The following is a 24,900-nucleotide window of genomic DNA, read 5'->3' as shown; positions in this document are numbered from 1 at the left end:
CGAGATAATATAGGTTTATTACTATAACAAAATTTTAGTAAGATATACCTGCGTCAATCTCTATCATCATAAGTATCTATATTTAATCTGTATGTATAACATAATAATATATAAGAATACACTCTAATTCGTAAAAACATCTACACTCTTCCAAACATAAAATCTTCATACAGGTAAAACGAGGTTTCCCAGGGAAAAGCAGCCAAATTGAATTATGCCTCCCCATCAGTATGTATAAGATTGATATTGCGAAATAAATTGTGTTCACCGTTCGTACACTTATGAACAGGTATAGGGAGAGTTATAAAAACGCTGCTCGATGATAAAAATTATATGGTTAGCGATGTAGGGATGGAATTTTTCGAGTTAAGTTGTTGTACGTAACGTAGACTGAATGTACCTATTCATCTTATTGCTTATACATTCATATAAAAACACATAAACACATAATATGTATACTAGAATAGCAAATCACGTAAATATATTTCAAATAATCTATAATTGATAAACGCTAGTTGCTCTTACACATTTTTAATCACGATTTACTTAAGTATTTATATTCTGACCAAAAGCTAATCAATGTTCATCTAAACAAACTTCAAAATACAATTACGCGTTTAACCCATTATACACCAAACCTATAATTCAATTTACACCCAGCTTAACTAAATCCGCATGGAATTTATTACACGTAAGCCATACTTTAGATAAAGACGTTTTTGGGTTAGGGCAAAACAAGGGACACCCCACATTCCATTCGAACGACGCAAAGTTTCGAACACTCGATGACCCGGATTTGACGAGACCCATTCCCTGTATGACACTTCACGCACCCTTACGAATAAAAGGAATAAAAACATTCCGAGGGGCTGTTTTGATATATATTGTACAAAGGAACTTATCACAATTTGCAAACAAATACAAAAGTATATTTATAGTTAGTGTCGGAGAGAAGATTCGTGTTCTTATTGAACATGTAACTTTTTTATACATAAGTATATATGGATACAGCTGTATTACTTAGTAAAGAGTAAGAAAATTGTCTTCTTTTTTAAAATTTATCTTTACCCCAAAATTTGTCAGTAACATGTAAAAGTCTGAAAACGCTAACACGTCCGTAGAAAAAGTATATCATGATTTTCGCCATATTTTTCCCGGTCAATAAACACACTCTATGGAGATAAAACAAAATATTATTTACATTTATATAACACTTCGACCCTCTTCAAAACGTAACAAACCCAAAATGTATCCGACGGATCCAATTTTTATGAAATATCCCGAGTGCTTTTAATAATGGCTTAATTAAAATTGTACATAAAATTAACTGCGGATCAAAAGTGGATTGAACATAAAAGGATGGAAATTGAAATCTGTCGAACGGTTACCTTTCTCATAGCAATTTATATAACAAATATTATATTGAATAAATTATAAACAAAACTTAATTTCGGGCAATTTAAATTATGTTCTGCGGCCGCATGCTTTTAATTAACATTTTTGTGCATGTATTTTGTATTGCATTTATGGGGTGTTTAAATTAATTTCAACACTAAAGATTTAAATGTATACATTATACAGGTATTTAATTATATCTGAAACGAGGTCATCTGATGATGTGCCATCAACACGTTGGTATCCTGGGATATCACATTTTCATGGTCGAAAAAAAGTAATTTGTTAGTTAGTTCTTAGATGTTAAGTTTTTAATTGATGTAGGTAAATTAAAAAAAAAAAAAAAACAACAACCTAACAGTATCATTGTAATTCGGTGATAATGCCTATTAAGTACACTTCAAAAATTCGAAACTCGTATTATTTGTAAGGCCTTAATTAGATGTTTGTTAAGGCCGTGTAAATAATGAAGGAGCACTTACATCTTCATAAAATTCAAGGCAAAAGCAAAAGCTAGTAAAAGGAAATTTTACTTGATTAAAATACTTTACTTGAGCCGAATCTTAAATGAAAGAAAACATACGCGTCGTCGAGATTCACTTTGCATACCCGACTCAAGGACAATTACTTAATATGCTCCTAAAATCTCGGATCTCTTTCATTTATATAAGGAGTTAATTCAACAAAGTTGCCCGGGTCTTATAAAGCTTAGCCGCTGAAACCTTAAGGCGTCTGTCCATCGGGATCAGACGGAATGAGGAAAAACGAAAAATTACCAACAAAATAAAGGTTTTATTAAAAATACGGGAATCGCGGTTTACATAATCATATACCCGTGTAGATGTAGAATGAATTTGTAAATTGAGTAAAGCCGCTTATACCGTCAACAAAAGAATCAATAATTTTAATAACATGACACGGTACACGTGTTCCGTTGAAATTCAAGAGAAATACATACCTACAAAGTAAAAGGACGGCAAACTGAGAATTTATTATACAGAAGTTTTAAACTCGCTCTGAGTGCTTACTCAAAACTGTTATACACGTATTATTCCAGTTTTGTAAATATCTTGGACAAAACTCGCTTTCATTTCCAACTTTCGTAATTAACAAGGTTTCTAAAAGCTAAACAATATTACCTCATTTTCTAGAAAACAAATGACCCTTTACACGAGTACGCTTTCTTGTGAAGTCAAAAACTGTTTCAAAGGCGGAGTTTTATACGAAAATCGTTTACAATTACTCTTTAAGTCTGGTGATAGGAGCGATTGAAAAATCTGCTTCGAAAATTGCTCAAATGTGCTGATATTTTTGCTATCGCTACTTACAAGAGGGCTGAGCAAACAAAGTTCAAGCAAGGGAAATAAAACAAATGCTGTATTTTGTAAGGTCATTTTTTATCAGCGTGAGGTGAGCTCAAATATTTTAACTTTATTTTCAAGGATGTTCATCTACCAATGAAATATATTATTATATATTTTGTAAAGCTATTATAATAAGACTTTTCGTATTCTGACATACAATTACCTTATATAAATAAAAAAAATTCACTCGCGTATATATTTATTTACACAAAGATTTTCCCTATAAAATATTACTGGGATTCACTACTTAACATAAAAAATATAAAAGAGCATACAACTAGCACATGTCTGAAAAAATATTTTCCTAGAAGGGAACTTAACGAATATTAACTCATACGCATTTATTCAACCTGTTTTCCAAGAACCCTTTTCTATGTACGCCCATGTAAATATCGTTGAAATTGGTTAAAATCGATTTTTCCCTTTTGGGCTATTATTCTACGCCGTGACAGCCTCAACACAACGCGCAATTTAACCGATGTTTTACCATTTTTTAAACCGACTATGAATTTTTGTGGAGAAATAGTGGCAGGGATCGTTAGAAAATAGGTTTTTAAAATTTGCAGAAGATTTTAATTTTGATACCAGCGATGCTAAAGCTCATACTAATTACTAAGATCTGTTTTCATGCCAGGTCCCATCTGACTGATTTGTACTAATTTTACATAATAACATTAAGTAATTATAATAATTTCGATTGAAAATTTTCTTTAGAATATTTTGTTTACTTAACCTAGCTAGAAATCAAGGTGGAATTCTATGTTATAAAATATAATTAATTTAATCGAGTCACTAGTAACAAGTTACAGCTCTATCGCATTAAAAAAATCATATTCTCTTGTTTCATTCGACATGCTTTTCTATAAGCATTCACAATTTAAACTCTAAATAATTTACACTACCATTATGTATTGGAAAAAGAAAAAATGAACTATACAAAAAACTGCGAAACATACAAGAAATTAAATAACAATTAGCCCCAAAAGTTGTAGTGAACATTGTGAAAAAGTCCAACTAATATTATAAATGCGAAAGTTTGTAAGGATGTCTGTGTGTTTGTTACTCTTTCACGCAAATACTTCTGAACCGATTACAATGAAATTTAGCACACATATAGGTAGTAACCTAGGGTAATATAGGGTTTCCGGTGTGAACGTCAACCAGTAAACACCTGTCACTGTTGCTCTTAATTAAACAAATAATACTTACGATCTTTTCCACCTAAATTAATTAACAAGTAATCTAAGGATTGTTATCATCGATCAGCGTGCGAAAAGAAATTATATGTGGACCTGTGAAGTGCATAATTATAAAATATTTCGCCAACTTCATCAACAACAAAGGTTAGAAATTATGTCAATTATGAAATGTCAAATCAAATTGTGAACATAGACAATTAGAGCTAACTTTGCCATCTCCAGACCAGTGTTGCCAACTCTAAACTAGTGTTGCCAACTGCAAATTAGTGTTACCAACCCAAAAAAATAAATATAAAAAACCTAATATGGATAATATGGAGACATTCTTTGAACGCATGAAGATAGAAATGACTAAACAGACTGAAGACATAATTTCGAGAATGGATGAAAAGTTAGCCCCACTATCACGCGAAGTCGAAGATTTAAAGTTAGAAAACCGAGAACTGAAGAAAAAAATTACTATGTTAGAAAAAAACCGAAGACATAACAATTTAATTTTATATGGACTAGAAGAATCTGAAGAATCTACTATGGAACTTTTGCAAGCGACAACAAAAAAAATTAGCACTGATTTAAAGATTTCTTTGGATATTAAAGACATTAATGAAATACGTCGAATTGGTAAAAAATTTAACGGCAACGATAGGGCCAGACCAGTACTTATATCATTTCTCAATTGTTGGAAAAAAGGAGAAATATTAAAAAATAAGAAGAAATTTAAAAACGCCTATGTCTCTGAAGACTATCCTAAGGAAGTTCAAATTAAAAGAAAAGAATTAAGAGAGAAAATGCTAGAAGAAAGAAAGAAGGGGAATTTTGCGGTGCTAGACTACGACAAATTAGTTATAAAAGAAAAACCACTAAATAACGAGAAACGTAAACGAGACTTATCAATAACACCTGAAACTTCGCAGCAACCACGGAAACAACATGCACCCTCTAAAAACTGCAGAGCAAACGCCTTTGATTTGATGAGAGGTAGAAGCAGCTCTCTCTCCTCCATAAACAAATCTAACGATCAGAGACAATGACATACACACATCAGCCACCGGAACGAGACAACAGCCAAATTTAAACGTAACAATATAAATAAAAAAATATTCCCCAAGCCGACTGGTCCTCGAGGGGAATCAGACCACTACCCTCCACTGAAAAATTTTCCAACTAAACACAATGATTACAATACAGAAACGAAGACAAACAATAAAAACAGTATAAAAATTGGAACATACAATGTAAGATCCCTTTCATCCGCCGAGAGATATCTCCAACTAATTTACGCACTTGAAAATATAGATTTTGATATACTAGGACTATCTGAAGTGAAAAGACTTGGTTGTAATATAGAAGAGTAGCGTTGGATTTCTGCTTAATAAAAAATATAAAGGAAATATACACAATTTCACTGGAATCTCCGAAAGAGTAGCTTTGTTACAGCTAAAGTTAGAACAGTTTACAATATCTATAATTCAGGCATATGCTCCTACGGAGACATCCAAGGAGGAAGAAGTCCAAACATTCTACAACGACATGGAGAAAGCACACCTTCTTGCTGGAGAGAATCTCATAGTAATGGGAGACTTTAACGCAAAAATCGGTCATCCTAAACCAGAAGAAAGACTGTGCATGGGAAGATATGGCTATGGGCAACGCAATAAAAGGGGACAACAACTAATAGATTATGCCATTGAACACCAACTATTCATCATGAACACATTCTTCAAGAAAAAAGCAAAGAGAAAATGGACATGGATGGCACCTAATCAAAAAGTTAAAAATGAAATCGATTTTATTATGACCAACCAACCCCATACGATCAGCAATATCGAAGTTCTCAATCAAGTCAGCTTCTCTTCTGACCACAGATTATTAAGGGCAACAATTACCATGTGTCTAAAAACGAAAAGCAGGAGAAACTTCAAAAACATTAGTAAAAGTCCTAAAACAGAAAACGAAATAGAATTATACAAAAACCGCCTAAGAGACAACCTAAAAGACACAAATATTAAACTTTCAGAAAATGTCCAAATATATTACGATTTATTGGAGAAACACATAAAAAGCAGCTTGTACAGTAACCCTATTCAAAAGAAACAAAATAGAATACTTACGGAACATACCCTACAACTAATCAAAAAACGCTCTGAATTAATACATACTAAAAATAAAACCAAACAACAGAAAAAAGAACTTACTCAACTATTTAAAACTACGAATAAATCAATTAAATTAGACTATAATAAACATAGAGAAGAAATTATATCAAGGAATCTAAGTACATATAGAAGTGCTAAGAGAGCTTATAAAGAATTGACCCTACAAAAGAAATGGATACAGAAACTGCAATACCAAACATGCGAAACAAAGACAAGGAAAGACGTGATAGACCATGCGACGGAATTTTACAGAGAGCTATATAGCAAAAAAGAAAGCGAGACAAAATACAAAAAATACAGTAGTGCGGACAACAATAAACACTCAATTGAACCAATAAGAGAAGAAGAAGTATACTCACAAATAAAAAAGCTTAAGAACGAGAAGAGCCCTGGACCAGACGGGTTGACAAACGAATCTCTTAAATTAGGAGCCCCCATTTTACTTAAACACTTAACACATCTCTTCAATATGATACTTGACACTGAAACAGTACCGAAACAATGGTGTTCATCTGATATAATTTTGATATATAAAAAGGGGAATCCACTGGAAATAACTAACTATAGACCAATTAGCTTACTAGCAAGTATATATAAACTCTTTTCTTCTATCATATTAAAACGAATTTCTAAAAAAATTAACGACACACAACCAGTAGAACAGGCGGGCTTTTGTTCAGGTTTTAGTACAATCGACCATATCCATACTGTGGAACAACTAATTGAAAAATATGAAGAATATAATAAGCCTCTGTACATAGCCTGCATTGACTATAGTAAAGCTTTCGACAGCATTAGCCATAATTCAATTTGGAACGCACTAAAATCATCAAACGTGGAAGACAAATACATAAATATTATAAAATGCATTTACTCCAACAGTACCAGTAAGGTAAAATTAGAAAAAAGAGGTGATCCTATTAGAATAGAAAGGGGAGTCAGACAAGGCGACCCTTTGTCGCCTAAACTTTTCATAGCTGTGCTGGAAAGCATATTTACTAACCTACACTGGGCAAAATACGGCATTAGAATTGATGGAAGACATTTGAATCATCTCAGGTTCGCAGATGACATCATCGTATTCTCTGAAACGGCCAATCAACTAGAAGATATGCTGCGAGAGCTAGATCAAGAAAGTGGTAAGGTAGGCCTACAACTAAATAGAAGCAAAACTAAAATCCTTACTAATAGCTTTAAAACACCTATCACCATAAGCGGAGGCAATATAGAATATGTTAATAATTATATATATCTAGGAAAACAAATATCATTCAGTAGAACTAATAACGAAGAAGAGGTAGAGAGAAGAATAAATATTACATGGAAAAAGTTTTGGTCACATAAAGAAATACTTAAAGGAAACTATAGTATGAAGTTAAAGAGAACTATAATGGATACGTGTATCTTACCTAGTCTGCTATATGGATGTCAAACATGGACCTACACAAGTAAAATTAAACAAAGATTAAGTACAACACAAAGGGCAATGGAGAGAAGTATCTTAAACATAAATATCAAAAACAAAATAACAAATAAAACAATACGACATAAAACAAAAATTTTAGACGCACTAACACACGCTTTGAAGTTTAAGTGGCAATGGGCTGGTCACATCTCTCGCTATACCGACAAAAGGTGGACATGGCAAACGACCAAATGGAAAGGACCAGCATTGGGAAAAAGAAATGTTGGACGTCCACTCAAAAGGTGGGCTGATGATATTATAAAGATTGCGGGAAAGAATTGGATAAATAAAGGAATAGATAGAAACCTGTGGAAGAAAATGGAGGAGGCCTTTACTCAAACGAGATCCATACCTCATTAAATATATAAATCATACTAACACTAATTAACTAGCGTAACAACATACTAACAATACTAACAATCATTTGAAATGTAAACTTAAGAGTTATGGAATAAATAAGGTTTTATTATTATTATTATAGGTAGTAACTTGGATTAACACATATGATAGGTTTGATCCCGGAAATCGCACGGGAACGGGAAATATACGGGTTTTTCTTTCAAAACGCGGGCGAAAGCTAGGTACTAATATTTTATTTAGCATTCAGCTTCTTTCTTTGAGTTATAATATTTTAAATAGACAATTTGTTAGATAAGTCTGCATTCATATTGTAAAATTTGTCGGATAAATTGATGTTTATTTTATAATTTTTAAATCGAAAATAACAGAACAGTAAAACAATACAAGGGTTAATAGTTAATGAGAATAAAAATAGAGTTTTATTTGAAACCTTTAATTATTTGTTGTATCAATATTTAATATTATTTGTACATGTAAGTTATTTGGCTTCCAAAGGATTGACCCAATTTCCATCTGTATTTTATAGATATTTCAACTTTCTTCTTGATATTAAATTAACATAAACTCTCGCCGATAAAACTATAACGATTTTTATTTATAAATTCATATAAAAGAGTACCTATTTTTAGTGTATTTTTCATGTCACTTGTTGGTTGAAATAGAAAAATACGTTTGTTTCTATGTATAAGTAGGTACGGTACAGCGGAATTCGGATTATCAAATAAAATGAGGAATAATAGTATATTAGTATTGTTCCTTTAAAAATAAGCTGATATAGTTATTTCACTTCAATATTTCATTTAGAATTTTATTATATTAAGAAAGTCCGATACTAAAAATGCTACTTAACAAATTCAAACGCAATTGTATCTGTAAACATAATCTTAATTGTTTAATAATAGTACATGGTATAGCATATCAAAAACCAAATAGAAATCTCAACAAAATATCAGTTCGCAAACGCATGGGCGAGGCGATTTCCAAACAAAAATAATAGTGAAATAATTCAGAATTCTCTCTGAATATTTGATGGCAATAAATCTAAACATAACGTTGTAGAAGTTATTTGAATTTCAAATCGAATTGCGTTGTTCTGACACGCACAGAAAGAAAAATTATTTATGCGCGTTTATTTCATGAATTCTGTGTAATGGCTGTGTCTGGCAGCGAAATATGGTATTTTTGCATCATTTTTATTGCGGAAAGGGTCTTTCTACAGGGGATATATTCGTTGCAGTCGTAAATGTGTTTACGAGTTAATTTATAAACTTCAATGTGTTCGTTATTGTAGGTAATGCTTAAGTTAATTTCTTTAAATCTGTCAGACTAAACAAACAGCTTTTTGTTGTACAAGAGAGTGAAACAGGAGAAAAATACTGGAAGATAATTTTGTTGTTTACTTATGCCAATTTTATTAGTAGGTGATAATTTAAAGTAATAAAAAGGTAAATTTTAAGTTTGTTATTAAAAGTATAATTAAATAGAACTACATTATTTCATTGTGTTTATTCATTATTCTTTTTCCAAGGCGTAGTTGTAGCTTTTACATATTATTTCATATCTTTGATGCAGAATATTTGCTAACATGATGAAAATTTGTATTTATTTATATACAAATACGTGTAACAGAGAGGATGTTTTCGATACCGTATGGTCGAACGTAGACGACCCTTATCTTCAAGCCTACCTCATGTCGTATAGTCCTCTTGAAATATATACAGACAGGATAAGCAACTAAATAACATGTATAAAAGATCACTAAGTAACGGTATTTGTTCTTCGACGTATATAATACTAGCTGTGCCGCGCGGTTTCAGCCGCGTGGCTCCGCTCCTGTTGGTCTTAGCGTGATGGTATATAGCCTATTATAGCCATCCTCGATTTTTTCAAATCGGACCAGTAGTTCCCGAGATTAGCGCGTTCAAACAAACAAACAAACTCTTCAGCTTTATAATATTAGTATAGATTATACTAAAATAATAGTCCGAATGCTTCATCTAAATCTAATCTTTAGCTAAAAAACGTCGTGTGTGACGAGCACACGTATCAGAAGTGAAACTTCTTGGCAAGATTCAAAGATACCAAAATCGTCGCATGACTCCATGACGTGACCGTATTGCCATGACGCGACCTTAAAATTTACTCTCAACGCGCCTTAGAAGTTTCACTTCAAAAACAAAACCGAAATGAGTACATCCATTTGTGAGAAACGATGTCAAAGCTTACATAAAAACTTTACCGCTAAACTTATAACACCGTTTATCATCCTTAATAAAAAATAAACACGTAACGTTCCCCGTTCATGTTTTTCAATACCAGAATATATCAATCATCTTTCGAAACTAAAGTATGAACACAAAGATTTTCCTTATTGCCACATGCGAAAGGAAATTTGTATTCCTTATGCACCCTTTTCAAATGTAAGCTTCTATTTGCCTTATTGCGGACTTTCAAACTAATAATTGAAAGACGCTTAATGGAGGAGCGGAACATTGGCAAGTTTTTGGTATCGATTTTCTTTGTTCCAATAGTATGGAGTAAGATTTTTGAACGTTATTTTTTATGTTGTCAATGCGAAATAAAAATGAATTTACTCAAAAGCTCGTCTAATAATAACCTCTTTTGGGTTTTGTACAGAAATGGTAAAAACGGGACCCTATTACTGATACGCTGTTTGTATGTCTGTTCGTTCGTCTATATATAATATTATAAAACTGAAGAGTTTGTTTGCTTATTTGAACGCGTTAATATCAAGAACTACTGTCCGATTTGAAAAATTCTTTCTCTAATACGGCGGTAGACTATAAGGAAGATTATAATATTATTACACACATAGAATGTAGAGTCTACAATGTTGTACAATCCTTCGTCTAGTATATAGAATTTATTTTTGCCACCACCAAAATTCACTATAAATAACACAAATAAATGTTTAATGAAATAATCGGGTATTGCGGTGTGTTTCAATTAATTAAACGTTACACTAGTAAAATGCTTTTAAATTACCATATTTTATTGAATACTAACTTTCCACGCGGTTTCGCGCAGTCAAATAAAATCCCATATATTCCCGTTCTCGTGGTATTAGACCTATCATAATAATATTATATATTATGTCCTTTCTCAGGTCTCAAGCTAACTGTGTGCCAAATTTCATCAAAATCGTTGCAGTTGTTGAAGCGTGAAGAAAAGACAAACAGACATATAGAGTTTCTTTCGCGTACATAATATTAGCTTATTTAGATTGTTAAACAAAGCTTCAAATATTTTGTAACGTACGTCACGTACAAGATCTACGTTCTAGACGAAAGTACATAAATAATTTATTACAACTGGGAATTTGACCTTTATCATAATGCTTGTATCAATGAATGTTGTCTAAAAAGTTACAACATTTATGAAAAGTGTTAAAAAATTAGAGTTTATAAAAGACTAGCTGCGCTCCGCGGTTTCACCCGCGTGGCTCTGCTCCTGTTGGTGGAGGGTGCTACAATGATAAAATTATAGCACCCTCCCTCGATGAATAGGCTATCTAACACCGAAAGATATTTTCAAATCGGGAAAGTAGTTCCTGAAATTAGCGCATTCAAACAAACAAACTCTTCAGCTTTATAATATTTAAAACCATTTATATTATTTGAGAAAATACTCGTATGTTGTAGTGCAAGTATATTTTCATTCTCAGCGAGGAACGTGACTCCTTGACCATTCAGTGCAAATTGCTTCCTATCTGACACTTGCAATACACCAAAATTTTCAACAATTTATACGCGCCGCACGAATTTAAATTGCCCTGTTTACAGAATTGACTATAACATACTTGTATATCAAATATAAAAGATAAAAGAATATGTAACATTTTTAAGTGTTAATTTAATAACTTATTTTCTAATATCTAATACTACTACTGTTCCGCGCGGTTTGACCCGCATGGCTCCGCTTCTGTTGGTCTGATGATATAATATAGCCTTCCACAATAAATGGGCTATCTAACACCGAAAGAATTTTTCAAATCGGACCAGTGGTTCCCTTGATTAGCACGTTCAAACAAACAAACTCTTCAACTTTATAATATTAGTAGGTCAGTAAAATACCTAGATATAGATTTTTATCATGTTTATACAAATATGAAAAAAATTCTTAAATGAAAATTTTTCATATCAACAAAAACATTATCATAATATATTTTCTTTGTCAAAACGAAATCTTTAAGTACCAAAATATATCCCTCAATTTTTACACCATTCCAAATACGACCTGCTCAAATAGGTAATTTATAACAAAATTTTAAATAAATCGTCCAAACTTTCAACACAAAATGCAGACGACTTCGCAGGCTCCAACTAGTTTTACTCTGAACGTGACTCTAGTACAGTGTGAAGTGTTTCCTATCTGACACTTGCAATAAAACGAAATTTACTAGCGCTTTTCAAGTACAGCACGATCCTAAATTGGTACTTCGATCAGCAATAAGTCCTTTTCGTTGTTTAATATATCTTTGTATAATTATATTCATTGTAGATAAACAAATAGATATAATATAATATAGTATTTTCTAGGGTTTTATTTTACGCGAGTATTATACATTTAAAAATTAAAGACATTTTAACGGATTTTAAACGCGATTTATTCATTGTATTATTTTCCCGACGTTTCGAACACTTTATAGCGACCTGTCTCCCCGTGACCACGCTCGCTGTAAAGTGTTCGAAACGTCGGGAAAATAATATAATGAATAAATCGTGTTTAAAATCCGTTAAAAATAAAAAGTCTTTAATTTCTAAATATAATATATTTAAGAAATACTGGGAAAATATATACAAAAAGTGCTTTTATTGTTTGGTAGAGATTAATAATGTAGAGTTACTCATAATTTTTGTTTGAATGTTTTACCTCTGACAGAATTATTTGAATTGTTTACTTTCTTATCTACCACACATTAAAATATATTATGTATCTAGCTATAAAACTCATGGAATAGTTTTTAGGAGCATCAACTTTTTTATAAAATTAACTGTAAAAAAACATGTCATGGCTTAAATTATCGCCAATGACATATTACAATAATTACTCAGTAAAAATAATATCTTTTATCACTTTTCGATTCCCGCATCATAGCAGTCCATGCTTCTTCATATAAATATTTTTAATCTATACTAATATTATAAAGCTAAAGAGTTTATTTGTTTGAACGCGCTAATCTCAAGAACTACTGGTCTGACTTGAAAAATTCTTTCAGTTTTGGATAGACCATTTATCGAGGAAGGCTATTGGCAATATATCATCACGCTAAAACCAACAGAAGTGGAGCCACGTGGGTGAAACCGCGGAGCGCAGCTAGTCAATAATAAAATGTTTGTATTTATACAAATGATCATACAAATGATGATACAGATCTTAACTAATACTATCAGCTCTGAATATCGGAGGGATTAATAAATCTAATTAACATACTTGTAAGTATTCTAATCAATTTCATTGTTGAGACTTCAGATCAAGTTTAAACTAATAACTATTGTATTAAATTTAATATTAGTTTTCAAGATAGATACCTAGTTTACGATGTAGAGATAATGATTCGTTTTTCCATTAGGTCATTAAGGATAATATATTAAACAACTTGCATTCAAAAACTTGTATTTTTAAATAAGTATAATATTAAAATGCTAAAACTTGAATTAAAAATAGATTAATTTGTTTATCCTTTGGAGATTTCGATCAAAATGCATGTCATTTTTTATATTAATAGAAGTGTCATAAGTAATGAAGACATTTTATTAAACCTTACACATTATTTATTATCTGTACAAGTGTACATATTAATTATTGTTATGTAGTGATTACAAAATGTATTTATGGATTTCAACAACGAACATAATACACATGATACCTACCATGATATTAAAACTTAAAAAATGCGACCTAATTTGGCAGTGCTCTAAAAGTTTTCCGAGAATAAAACCTGCCATGTCACTTTCCAATTATTTAAATTAGTATAGAATTAGGAACAAACGAATCTATGTATGGTTTATGATACTATAAGTAAAAATATACTGTTTGCTCTGGTTTTAACCCGGTAGAGTTCTAGATTCTAGAAGATTCTAATGATAAAGTTTTAAGTTTGGGGCTTTAGTAGTTTTTAGTATACAACAAAGAATTATAGGTACTACAAGAGAACAAATATTTCTTCATCAAACACAGTTATGGTACAGTATATAGATAAAATTATTAGTTCACACTACCTATGTAAATCACTAACCATTTTCTCTTAGCACGAAATAAAAGCCGCCAAATAAAAATCTTCCCCCTTTTTGAAGTTGGTTAAAAGGCATTTCACCTATACATTTGACACGCTATTATTCTTAATTCGTTTTTGATAATTTTTCTTCTAATTAAAGCTGAAAACAGCGGAGAAATTAATACGTAATTAATATTCTTTACAGGCGACAGACGTCGTGAAATAAATTAACATTTCTCAAACTTTAACGGTAGAATAAGATTGATTTATTTATATTTTTTGTAGAAAATATTTTTTTTAATAGTTTTCGTATTTAAATTACGGAGAAGATATTATTATGTTGTTAGAACTCTAATTAGTAGATGTTATGATTTTAGAGGTACCTACATAATATCGTGTGTGCAGTAAAACATTACATTTGGGAACCGAAAATTTTTTTTTAAAGTACCTACTATAAGAATATTTTCTTATTTATATCTATGTCCATTGTCCATCTATAATATAAAACTGAATCGCAAAATGTGTTGGTAAGCGCATAACTCGAGACAACTGAACCGATTTCGTTAATTCTTTTTTATTACATTTCTTGAAGTACGAGGATGGTTCTTATGGAGAGAAAACGTAAAAATGTACCACGGGCGAAGCCGGGGCGGACCGCTAGTACATTTATAAATTTAATTGTTATTGCGGGCAATATCCTTAAACATCGCAATGTCAAGAAGCATTTAAAGGTACCTATTCATCGTATTTTATATTATTGACTCCCATTGTCGCTCTAATTAACAATTGACTCCAATAAATGCATTCATTTAAACTAAGTTAACAACACATTCTTAGTGACCAACTGACTACTCACTATACTGACTACACGCTAATGTGTTAAAACAGTACTGCTAAGTTTTTTTTTTTTGCAAAATATAGTTCAGAATCCATAAATACCTAATTTAATATCAGTAGTATAAACTGCACTAAGTACATCCTTGATTTCCACATAGGTACCTAAGTACATTCGTATACAAATATTTAATAAAATTAAATTCAACTGAATACACAATAGAACCTATTATACGTAATTTATTTCTTTCAAAATCCTAAAACAAAATACAAAAGCATTTTTAATACCGCTCAGGATTTGATGCGTGAAATATTTGAGAATTTTGTAACAACGGGATAAGAATTCGGAACAATTTTAGGGAAGCGCTTATTGTTATTCTTATTTTCCAATTACGATTATGGATTTTATCGGCGTTACTTATCATAATTACTTTCTTCCCTTGTCCAATTTTATGTTTTGGGCTTTGTTTATCCTGCCTTTATAATAATGAGTATTTATTATTCTGTTTAATCTTTTATACGGCGTATTGTACACAATTTTTATTACAGCCAAATTAATTTTTCATGTTATATTTTCGTTCAATATTAAACTCATGCTTAGTCAAACTTGAGTTGTTTACAAACTCTTACTCACAATAAATGACATTAAACTCATAAAATTCAAATTAGATTTTATCAGAATCCGCTTCGCAAATAATGATCAACTTTAAAATCAAGTCCGATACAATCAACATGATATGGAAACCGCAAACGCGAGAAACAAACACGCAACAGAATTGCAAGGACAATTGAGCCAATTAAAGAACTCGTAACATCTAAAAATAATACTGACCGTCAGAGAAAAACTTTCCTCGTCCATCATCCAACACTATCACAACACACACAATAGAACCTCAAAATTCGGAAAACTTTATAACCCGACTTGTTTTTGCACACTAACTATTTTGTAAATGGACCGAATAATTTCCAACTACATATCTGCGATCGGAACTTTTTCGCGAATATCAAGAGTACGATTTTTAGAATTGAACATCGCACTTGAAGGAGAGAGAAACGCAGGCCGTGCGCATCGTTCAGACACCCGGTCTACACTACATAAGGGCGTATCTAAAATGGCCTTTATTGCGCTTGCGTACTACCAAGTGACTCTTCGCCGTCGCGGACTTATTCACTAGTTAATTAATATATCAACTTTTCCACCCCGTATTAAAAGACTCTCTTAATAAAATATTTGGCTTAGTGTCGCCGCTAAAGTTAGTTCCCTGAAACTGCTTTGGGTGTTAATACCTGACGTATTAACTTCGACTTTAAACAAATTACGGGTTGTGACTTTGTGACTTATTTGAACACTAGTTTTAGATTTCGTTTTCATAATTTTCTATCTTTAAAAACCTACTTTATTATTGGATTTATCTGGACATTATTCATTTATTCACATTATTGTTAAAGTAACTTATAGATAATGTACTTAGAGTACTTATTTCTAGGGTCGTTTATATAATAATACTTATATTAAATCTTAGGTTAATGCGATTGCCGCAGTAATACGTATGTTATATCGTAATGTTTATCGTATTATAAACATGACTAGCCTAAGTCCATTGCAACGATATTTAAATAAGGTATATTGTATATTAAAAATATAATATATTTTTTACCAATATAATAGTAATTAGATAAAAATCCTTATTAATACATAATAATTTCATAGAGCAATAGGTACTCTACATCCTATCTACTTAGTTGAAATTAAATTTTAAGCAACTCTACTGGATACATAATAACGCAATGTTCAAGTGTCTATAGTTGCACCGCTATAGGATGCTCCCAGCTCCCATGCTCCTAATTCAAAAACACAGTTACCTTTTTTAAGTGGGGAAATCTTTCATAGACACCCACGACGCCCAGTTAAGGAGTTGTATATTACCTAGAATCAGCTCTATTGGCTCATATATTTAGATAGAATACACACCATAACAAGAATCGCTTCAATAGAAGAACCACACAGCAGCGTAACCACTAATAAACGACTACGTAGCCATATTTGGTATCTGGAAAATTTTATACGTTTCACGTACCGTATACAATTACCAGAATTTTGGCCCTCTTTCAGGCTTTATTGAATGACGTAATTGTTAATGTCTGCCGATGGAAGTACAAATTGTATTAAAATGGATTAAACGATGAAGTAATGGGTGTAATAAAACGCGCCCAGGGTATTCATTTTTTAATGTAAATTATTTTGCGTATTTGTTTTATTTTACTGTTTCATTGAACAAAGAGTTTATACCCTAACTAGCTGTTGCCCGCGACTTCGTCCGCGATTAGGTCGTTTTTCGTCATTCGTTGTTTAAAAAAAATACGTGACACTTTATTTTAAAATTTTCTTAATTATTGTCTCTTATAAAATTTAACTACATTAAAATTGAACACTCTGATAAGAAAATCTTAAAATCTGAAGAAAACATGAATGTGGTTTAAATTCTACATTACTTAGTATCAAATAATAATCTAAATTAAATGTAGATTAACAGTTTGAGCACACCATTATAGAATATGTACCTAAGTATTAAATTACGTTAGTTTACATAGTAACTTTACTAAAAACACGATGACTATCTTTCGCGCTCGATACCACAAACTAAGCATGTTTGTGGTACGTGGCCCGCGTCACTTGACCCCCATCTGGATCCATGATGATGATTCCATCCTGAAGATGATTCAGAAGATGATTCTGAAGATGATTCTGAAGATGATTCTGAAGATGATCCAGGATGATTCCATCCTGAAGATGATTTCTTTTGCCTGGAAGAAATCACCGTCGCCTAACAAATATAATGTGTTTTCTTATAAAACCGTAACATAATTTATTTTATCTACTTAAATAATGAAAATGATATATTTATAAAATATAAAACATATTATTTAAAATGATTAAAAATAAATAAATGAAGCAACTACGATTCAAAGAAAACATCTTTTTCAGTGTGAAAATGCTCTAAGCAATCCTGGATGATGAACTGTATATCATGTACCTACTCTGATCCCAGTACGGTCGGTACGTCGATAGCCATAACGATTAATATTATAATCAGATAACCGCAAAATAAAAACATTACTTGTAAAGTTGTGAGTGCAAAATTTACGTTTCATTTGGCAATAACATTTTTTTCGGTACTAAAACGTAGTAGTTTGATATGTGGTTGGCTGCCCCTCCTCTCCTTCCTGAAAAATATCCTCCAAAATTTCCTGAGATACTTCCAATGATTGAACCATTGGACGTTGGACATTAACTTCAGTCAAAAATTGACGAAGCGGATGATTACTAATTTCCACTTAATCCTCGCTGCTACTGTCTTTATCATCAAATCATCAATTTTCAAGTGGTGTAGTAAAAATATCAGCAGAAATCGACTTCCAAAGGCGATATAATTTTATTAGCATTGAATAAAAAAATCAAAAGTTAACTGTAAATCTATAAAAAAAGCTAAGTACTTACAAATAAAATTTTATCAAAAACTTCTGTTCCCAATGCACCTCAAAATAATAAAAGAATCATTCATTTCATTTCATTTCAATAAATACCTGTAAGTAACAACTTACCTTTTGTGGGAACGCATGATGGTGAAAATTCACAAAACACGAAGATTGCATTTGATATTTTTGGTTTTATGGCATTCAATTGCTTTATAAATATCACTACATAGTATAAAAAAGTCGCTTTCTGTGTCCCTATGTCCCTATGTCCCTTTGTATGCTTAAATCTTTAAAACTTCGCAACAGATTTTGATGCGGTTTTTTTAATAGATAGACTGATTCAAGAGGAAGGTTTTAGTACATAATTTATTAGGTTTTAGACAAAGCGGACGAAGCCGCGGGCGGTAAGCTAGTAAATTTATAAAACACGAAGATTTTAAAAATTGTAACTAATGAACACAACAATATATTATTATACTCTTTGGAACACAATCATTAGATTAACTGTAGATAATGGTGTCTATTTTTACTTAAAATAATAAACATCTAAGTACCCTCACTTTAAAAAAAATGTAGTTTATTATTTACACGAAATATATCTTATAGGGAACTGAAGATATGGGTTAAAGAGTTAAATAAATAAATAACATAATTATATTTAAATTATTAATTTTTAACATTGTGTTCAGTAGTGTTAACATGTAAATTGATTTGATTTTTACGAAATCTCATAGATGGCGCTGTTACAAAATTAACATTATACAACTTACATTCTTTAAGCTATGTTTCTCTTCCCAAGTTACTTAAATGGCATAATTTTTATAGTGTCAATCTAGATATTGTCAAACAACATTTATATATGCGTCATTTGATTATTAATTTCCAATAGTTAACGTGTAAATTGATTTGATTTTTATAACATTTAATAGATGGCGCTGTTTCTAATTTGTCTTTATACTACTAAATTCATTAAACTGTTTCTCTGCCCAAATTACGTAAATGACATAGTTTTTATTTTGTAAAGCTAGATAATAGCATGGCTTACTCGAAACCAACATTTAAACATGAGTCTTTAGATTGTACGCTGTCGTAATACACGGAATACGTAAGAAAAATAAAGGTTCACAGCTCCTCCCCCGTAGATGATAGCTTGATAATATGTAGCCTATAGCCTCACCCGACCTGTTAGTAATATTCATGCAAAATTTGAAGTCAATCTATGCAGTACTTTTCGAGATTAGCTCGGACAAACATACAGACAAACAGACAAACAGACAAACAGACAAACAGACAAAAATTCTAAAAACTATGTTTTTGGCTTCTATATCGATTATAGATCACGGCCCAGGTATTCTTTTAAAAAAATATTCAATGTACAGTTTTGACTTTCCTACGATTTTATTATATGTATAGATATTCTCCTTGTTGAGAAGTAGTTGTTTATTGAAAACTATTAGTAAAACAAGAAGAAAATGACTTTCTTTAAATGGTAGAGTCGTACTTAAAATAAGCGCGCGACATATTATTATATTTATTGTATCAAGCTTCATACTAATTCATCTTTGTGAACTTATTACTGCTATCGTTAGAAAAATATTAATATTTTCTTGTTCTGTTTAATTGAGAATAAAATATATAAATTTACACAGACAGCTTAAAGGATACCGAGAATTTGCTCAGTTAATCTTTCTTGGTAGTCTTTTAAATAGCAATATTAAAACCAAGCTTCAAAATAATACGATAGCAACTTATATAAAATACTAGCTTTACAACCGCGGCATCGCCCGCGCAGTCAAAGAAAAACCCGCCTTCCCGTTCCTGTGGGATTTCCGGGATAAAACCTATTTCCCGGGGTAAAAAGTAGCCTATGTCCTTTCTCGGGTATCAAAATATCTCTATACCAAATTTCATGCAAATTGGTTCAGTAGGTTAAGTCGTGATTGAGTAACAGAGAGACAGACAGTTACTTTCGCATTTATTATATTAGTATGGATTATAATAACATGAACATTCAGTACAATATTTTCATATTCTAAAGGACCCTTATCCACTTATATTTGTATAATTCATTATCACGCCCAATGGAGATAAGTACTTATCCAGCGAGTAAGTTTTCTCAGTAAATGTTCACTCATCATAATATTTATTCACATAATCATGAAAGATAATTTATCCGAAACGGCTTAATCTTAAACACAAGTGTTATCATAGTTCGATAAACGGATCAAAATAGTTCATATTGATTTGCAGTCTCGGAATAACCTCGTTAATATTATGTACCTACAGTGTACGGGATTGGAATACTATCCTATGTTGTTATTATGCTATATGTGATACGTATGAAGGGTTATATACCCTGCTTAACCTGGCCATATGTATTTCGAATTATGTAACGTAGTAAAATATATGGATTATATATATATATATATACTAGTTAGTTTTTTTATCATATATTCCTAACTACTTTAATTATAGATACTATTATGATAAGAGACTGCACTATCTACTTTACATAATATAAATAACGTGGGATACATATATTATAAAAAGTCTAACAAAATTTATTAATAACTAGCTGCTCCGCGCGGTTTCACCCCCGTGGCTCCACTCCTATTGCCCGTAGCGTGATGAAATATAGCCTATAACCTTCCTCGATAAATGGGCTATCTAATACCGAATAAATTTTTCAAATCGGACCAGTAGTTCCCGAGATTAGTGCGTTCAAACAAACAAACAAACAAACAAACTCTTCAGCTTTATAATATTAGTATAGATTTGAACGGAATTATCGTTAGGAATTTAATTATAAACATACTTATAAAAACTCGAAGATTTTGCTATTAACGAAATTAATATTCCCAAAATACAAGCAAAAGATTAAACCGCACCGACTTTAAAAGTTTTTTTCCTTAGGGACGAGTAAAATATGAAGTTCGCTTCCCTCCAAGGAATAAACACGTCATAGCGGACTCAAGATTTCGCATTGTATATATTTACATGCCATACAAAGGATACTTCCTATAACTAAAGTTTATACACACTGCGGTGATTGGAAGTGATTTTATGATCACTATTTTCAGAGAGAGTAGATATTAAGTTCAGCCTATTGTTTTGTTTTTTCTCTTCTTGCCATTTGTTTTAACATAACTGTTAAGTTATAAATGTATTTAAGTAGTGTTATCCGCGAGGGAGGCTAGTGATCTGGTACTACAGGTCTTTCACAGACCTATTTCAGACACTAGTCCTTCACAACGTAAATGCTACACGTTTACATATTTTGTTCTATTGTAATAGTATAAGTTGTGAATGCAAATAAATAAAGTTTTTATTTATATTATTATTTATTTATTTTCTCATTTTTAACGACATGCATTAGACATTGATTTTTTAAACGCAAACTTACTTCAGACAGTACCAAAAAAAACGACGTGTGGCACTCAGGGACTGCCGCGGTAAAACTATTGCATGCTATGCCTTCAAGCCACACCTCCGCTCGTCGGAGTGGGGAGCGTGAGGTTTTTTCGTTACGGAATTTCTTGATTCAGTCCCCGCGCTCAAGGCCCGCGATAAAAGCTATGCAATAGCTTAATAAAAACTTACAAAGTTTTACAAAAACTCCATAATTTCAATAATGAGTAAATCATGATGATCGGTTTCTTAAAACAACTGTAAAACTATCAATTTACATCAATGAATATCTTATAACTACAACACAAAAGTAATAGCAAAGAAAGATAACCTATACATAGTTACTCTAGTGCTAACATAAAACGCTCTACATTACTTCAAGTTAACGCAACGCAGTTTAAAGCGTCAATATATTAACGTTATTGCGTTTATTAATCACCGTATCAAAACTGCAGTGCGTACAGACCCTTACTCGGAATGTGAGGCCACGGTAAATTCCTCTGGATTCCCAATAGATTTGATGGACGTGTTTTCATTTCCAAATACGTTGTAACTTATTTTTATCGTCCGCGTTTTAGTGATACACCACTGGGATTTGTTGCCTGACCCTGATCAATGAAGGTCTTGTAGGTTAGTTAGATGCTTGCAGAATAATAGCTAAGAGTAAATCGTCTTTAATTTTGTTTATTTTATTATCATCACGCCATAACCAATACAACATACTAAATAAATATTCTTATATTATTAAAGTTATGTTTTTCTGATTAACCTTTATCAAATATTAGTTTCCTATTATTTTTCGGAAGCCAAATATCCGGGATATTATAAAGCTTACGTAGAGACGTAGTTCAAAGACAAAAAAAAACATATCTAATTTATTATTTTAAGAGCAAATCGTTCAAGACTATTATAATAAGTTATATTCTAAATTATCAGAAATAATGAAATTAATATTACAATCATATACCTAACTATGTTTTTATACATGCCATTATAATTACTCTATAAATGCTCTACTTATATTAATCACTAGCGGTCCGCCCCGGCTTCGCCCGTGGTAAATATTTAGCAATAAAAGGTAGCCTGTGTTCTTTCTCAGGATCTAAAGATTGTCTGGGCCAAATTTCATCAAAATCGGTCCTGTATTTTATGCGTGAAAACCATACATACATACATAATTACAAACCTTTCCTTTTTATAATATTAGTATAGATGAATATCTCCGAATATCACGGAGCTATTGAATTCCAATATTTATACAACAAATTAATAAATTGACTGCAGTAGCTCAAATTAGGTATTTCACGTAATAGTGTCAACTACGCTAATTACGGTAATTCCCTAATGACATTAGGGTGTTGAATATTTTATGGTAATATCTATCAGCGCAAATATATTCGTTGTTTTATAGAAACCGAGAATAGTGCAGATGCTTTATCATAATAGGTATAATTGGTAAAAACATCCGATTAATTTTAATTTACGTACAGAGTGATAAATCTGTTATTTTTAAGCTATTGCATATGGCTTCTATCGCGGGCCTTGAGCGCGGGCACTGAATCGAGAAATTCCGAAACGAAAAATCCTCACGCTCCTCACTCCGACGGACGGAGGTGTGGCTTGAAGGTATAGCATGTTTTTTCTAAAATTCTGACTAGAGAACTTTTAATGCATTTATATACAGTTTCCTAAGAATATGTTCATTGTTGAATTTTGTGGAAAACTTCAAAAAACATAATCTACTTATTACAGAAAAATATTTATAGTAGTTGTTTACAATTAGTGTAAACAGTAAAAACAGCATATTTTTACTCAACTGAAAGCATCGTAGAGATTGGTATTCACAATCTATAAACGTTTTGCTGCGAAAAATTCTTGATTTAAATTTATAACAATTTAATACAAAGACATACATAATAAAATAATATGAATTGCATACTAGCCTTGGTACATTATAATTCTGTGATTATAATATATAATAGTTTAAATTGATCACATGATGCACTTTTTATAGCTCGTAAAGTGATGTGATATCATCTTAATTATTTTAAATACCTTGTAATGGAAGTATGCGCCTGTTTGATATAACTCGTTTGACATTTGTAATTTTATTTATGGGGACAAACTGAAGGTTACGAACGAATTGTATTTTTTCAGTTATTGCAATAGTTCAGAAAATTATATTATATTTAACTGGTAGGGCTGACAGTCTCACTGCCAAGTATTATCAAAATCCATTTAGTAGTTTTATCGTGAAAGACTAAAAAAAACGTGTGGCACTCGGGGACTGCCGCGGTAAAGCTATTGCATAGCATGCCTTCAAGCCACACCTGCGCCCGTCGGAGTGGGGAGCGTGAGGTTTTTTCGTTACGAAATTTCTAGATTCGGTCCCCGCGCTCAAGGCCTGCAATAGAAGCTATGCAATAGCTTAATAAAATATTCAACTATACATAAAAACAACACAGAATACCTACTTAGTAGCAGCTACCGCTTCTTTAGTATTATTATAATATGTCCCCTTACGGGTGTTTTATGTTGTATTTAAAAACTAACATAAATATTTTTGTTAACGTTTTTAGTTTGCTAGGTATGTGAATGCCAGTAATATTTTCTATTACGTCCACGCACAACACATAGGCATATGATAAAGGGCAATGTGACCCAGAAAGTATTCGAAAACAGTCCACTTTACTCGTTATTTATTAAGGATTCAATCCCCAAGGAGTCACGCCCGCATGTTCATAAATTAACTATAATTAATTCATATTAACTGACACGCCGTCATGTTATTTCCGAACGAATTCACTTTCATGTTTTGCTTGGTCCCCGGCCGCGCTTCTTATGTTTGTGTGCCCTAAATTATTTTGCGTACTATTGTGTTACGGTATTGCGTTTTTTTGCTAATGTTCTTGTTCTTCTATGAACCCAATATGGGGGTCTTCAAGCGAAGACTGAAACGGCAACTACTAGGGAAGCGCGTAGGTACGATCTTAGACCACATCTT

General features: G+C 31.7%; 2 protein-coding genes across 2 annotated transcripts in view; one reads left to right on the top strand and one right to left on the bottom strand.

The window, feature by feature from the left end:
- The window catches only part of LOC123692111 (nephrin-like), a 148,263-nt gene extending 132,173 nt beyond the window's left edge, over positions 1-16,090 (bottom strand). The window contains exon 1 of the mRNA XM_045636755.1: positions 15,844-16,090. The gene's annotated coding sequence lies outside the window, so the exon portion shown is untranslated. The remainder of the gene's footprint in view (positions 1-15,843) is intronic.
- Positions 4,264-4,989, top strand: LOC123691879. Its single transcript, XM_045636464.1, has one exon. It carries the CDS (start codon positions 4,264-4,266, stop codon positions 4,987-4,989), a length of 726 nt encoding a protein of 241 aa, XP_045492420.1.
- Positions 16,091-24,900: the final 8,810 nt, after the last annotated feature.

This window comes from Colias croceus, chromosome 5, assembly GCF_905220415.1.
Source record: "Colias croceus chromosome 5, ilColCroc2.1".
NCBI classification, from domain to species: domain Eukaryota; kingdom Metazoa; phylum Arthropoda; class Insecta; order Lepidoptera; family Pieridae; genus Colias; species Colias croceus.
This window is presented reverse-complemented; position numbering and strand designations above follow the sequence as displayed.

What these genes read in the sequence shown, in the direction of transcription:
- LOC123691879 (XM_045636464.1), top strand. Translation starts at nt 4,264, where the DNA reads ATGGATAATATGGAGACATTCTTTGAACGCATGAAGATAGAAATGACT.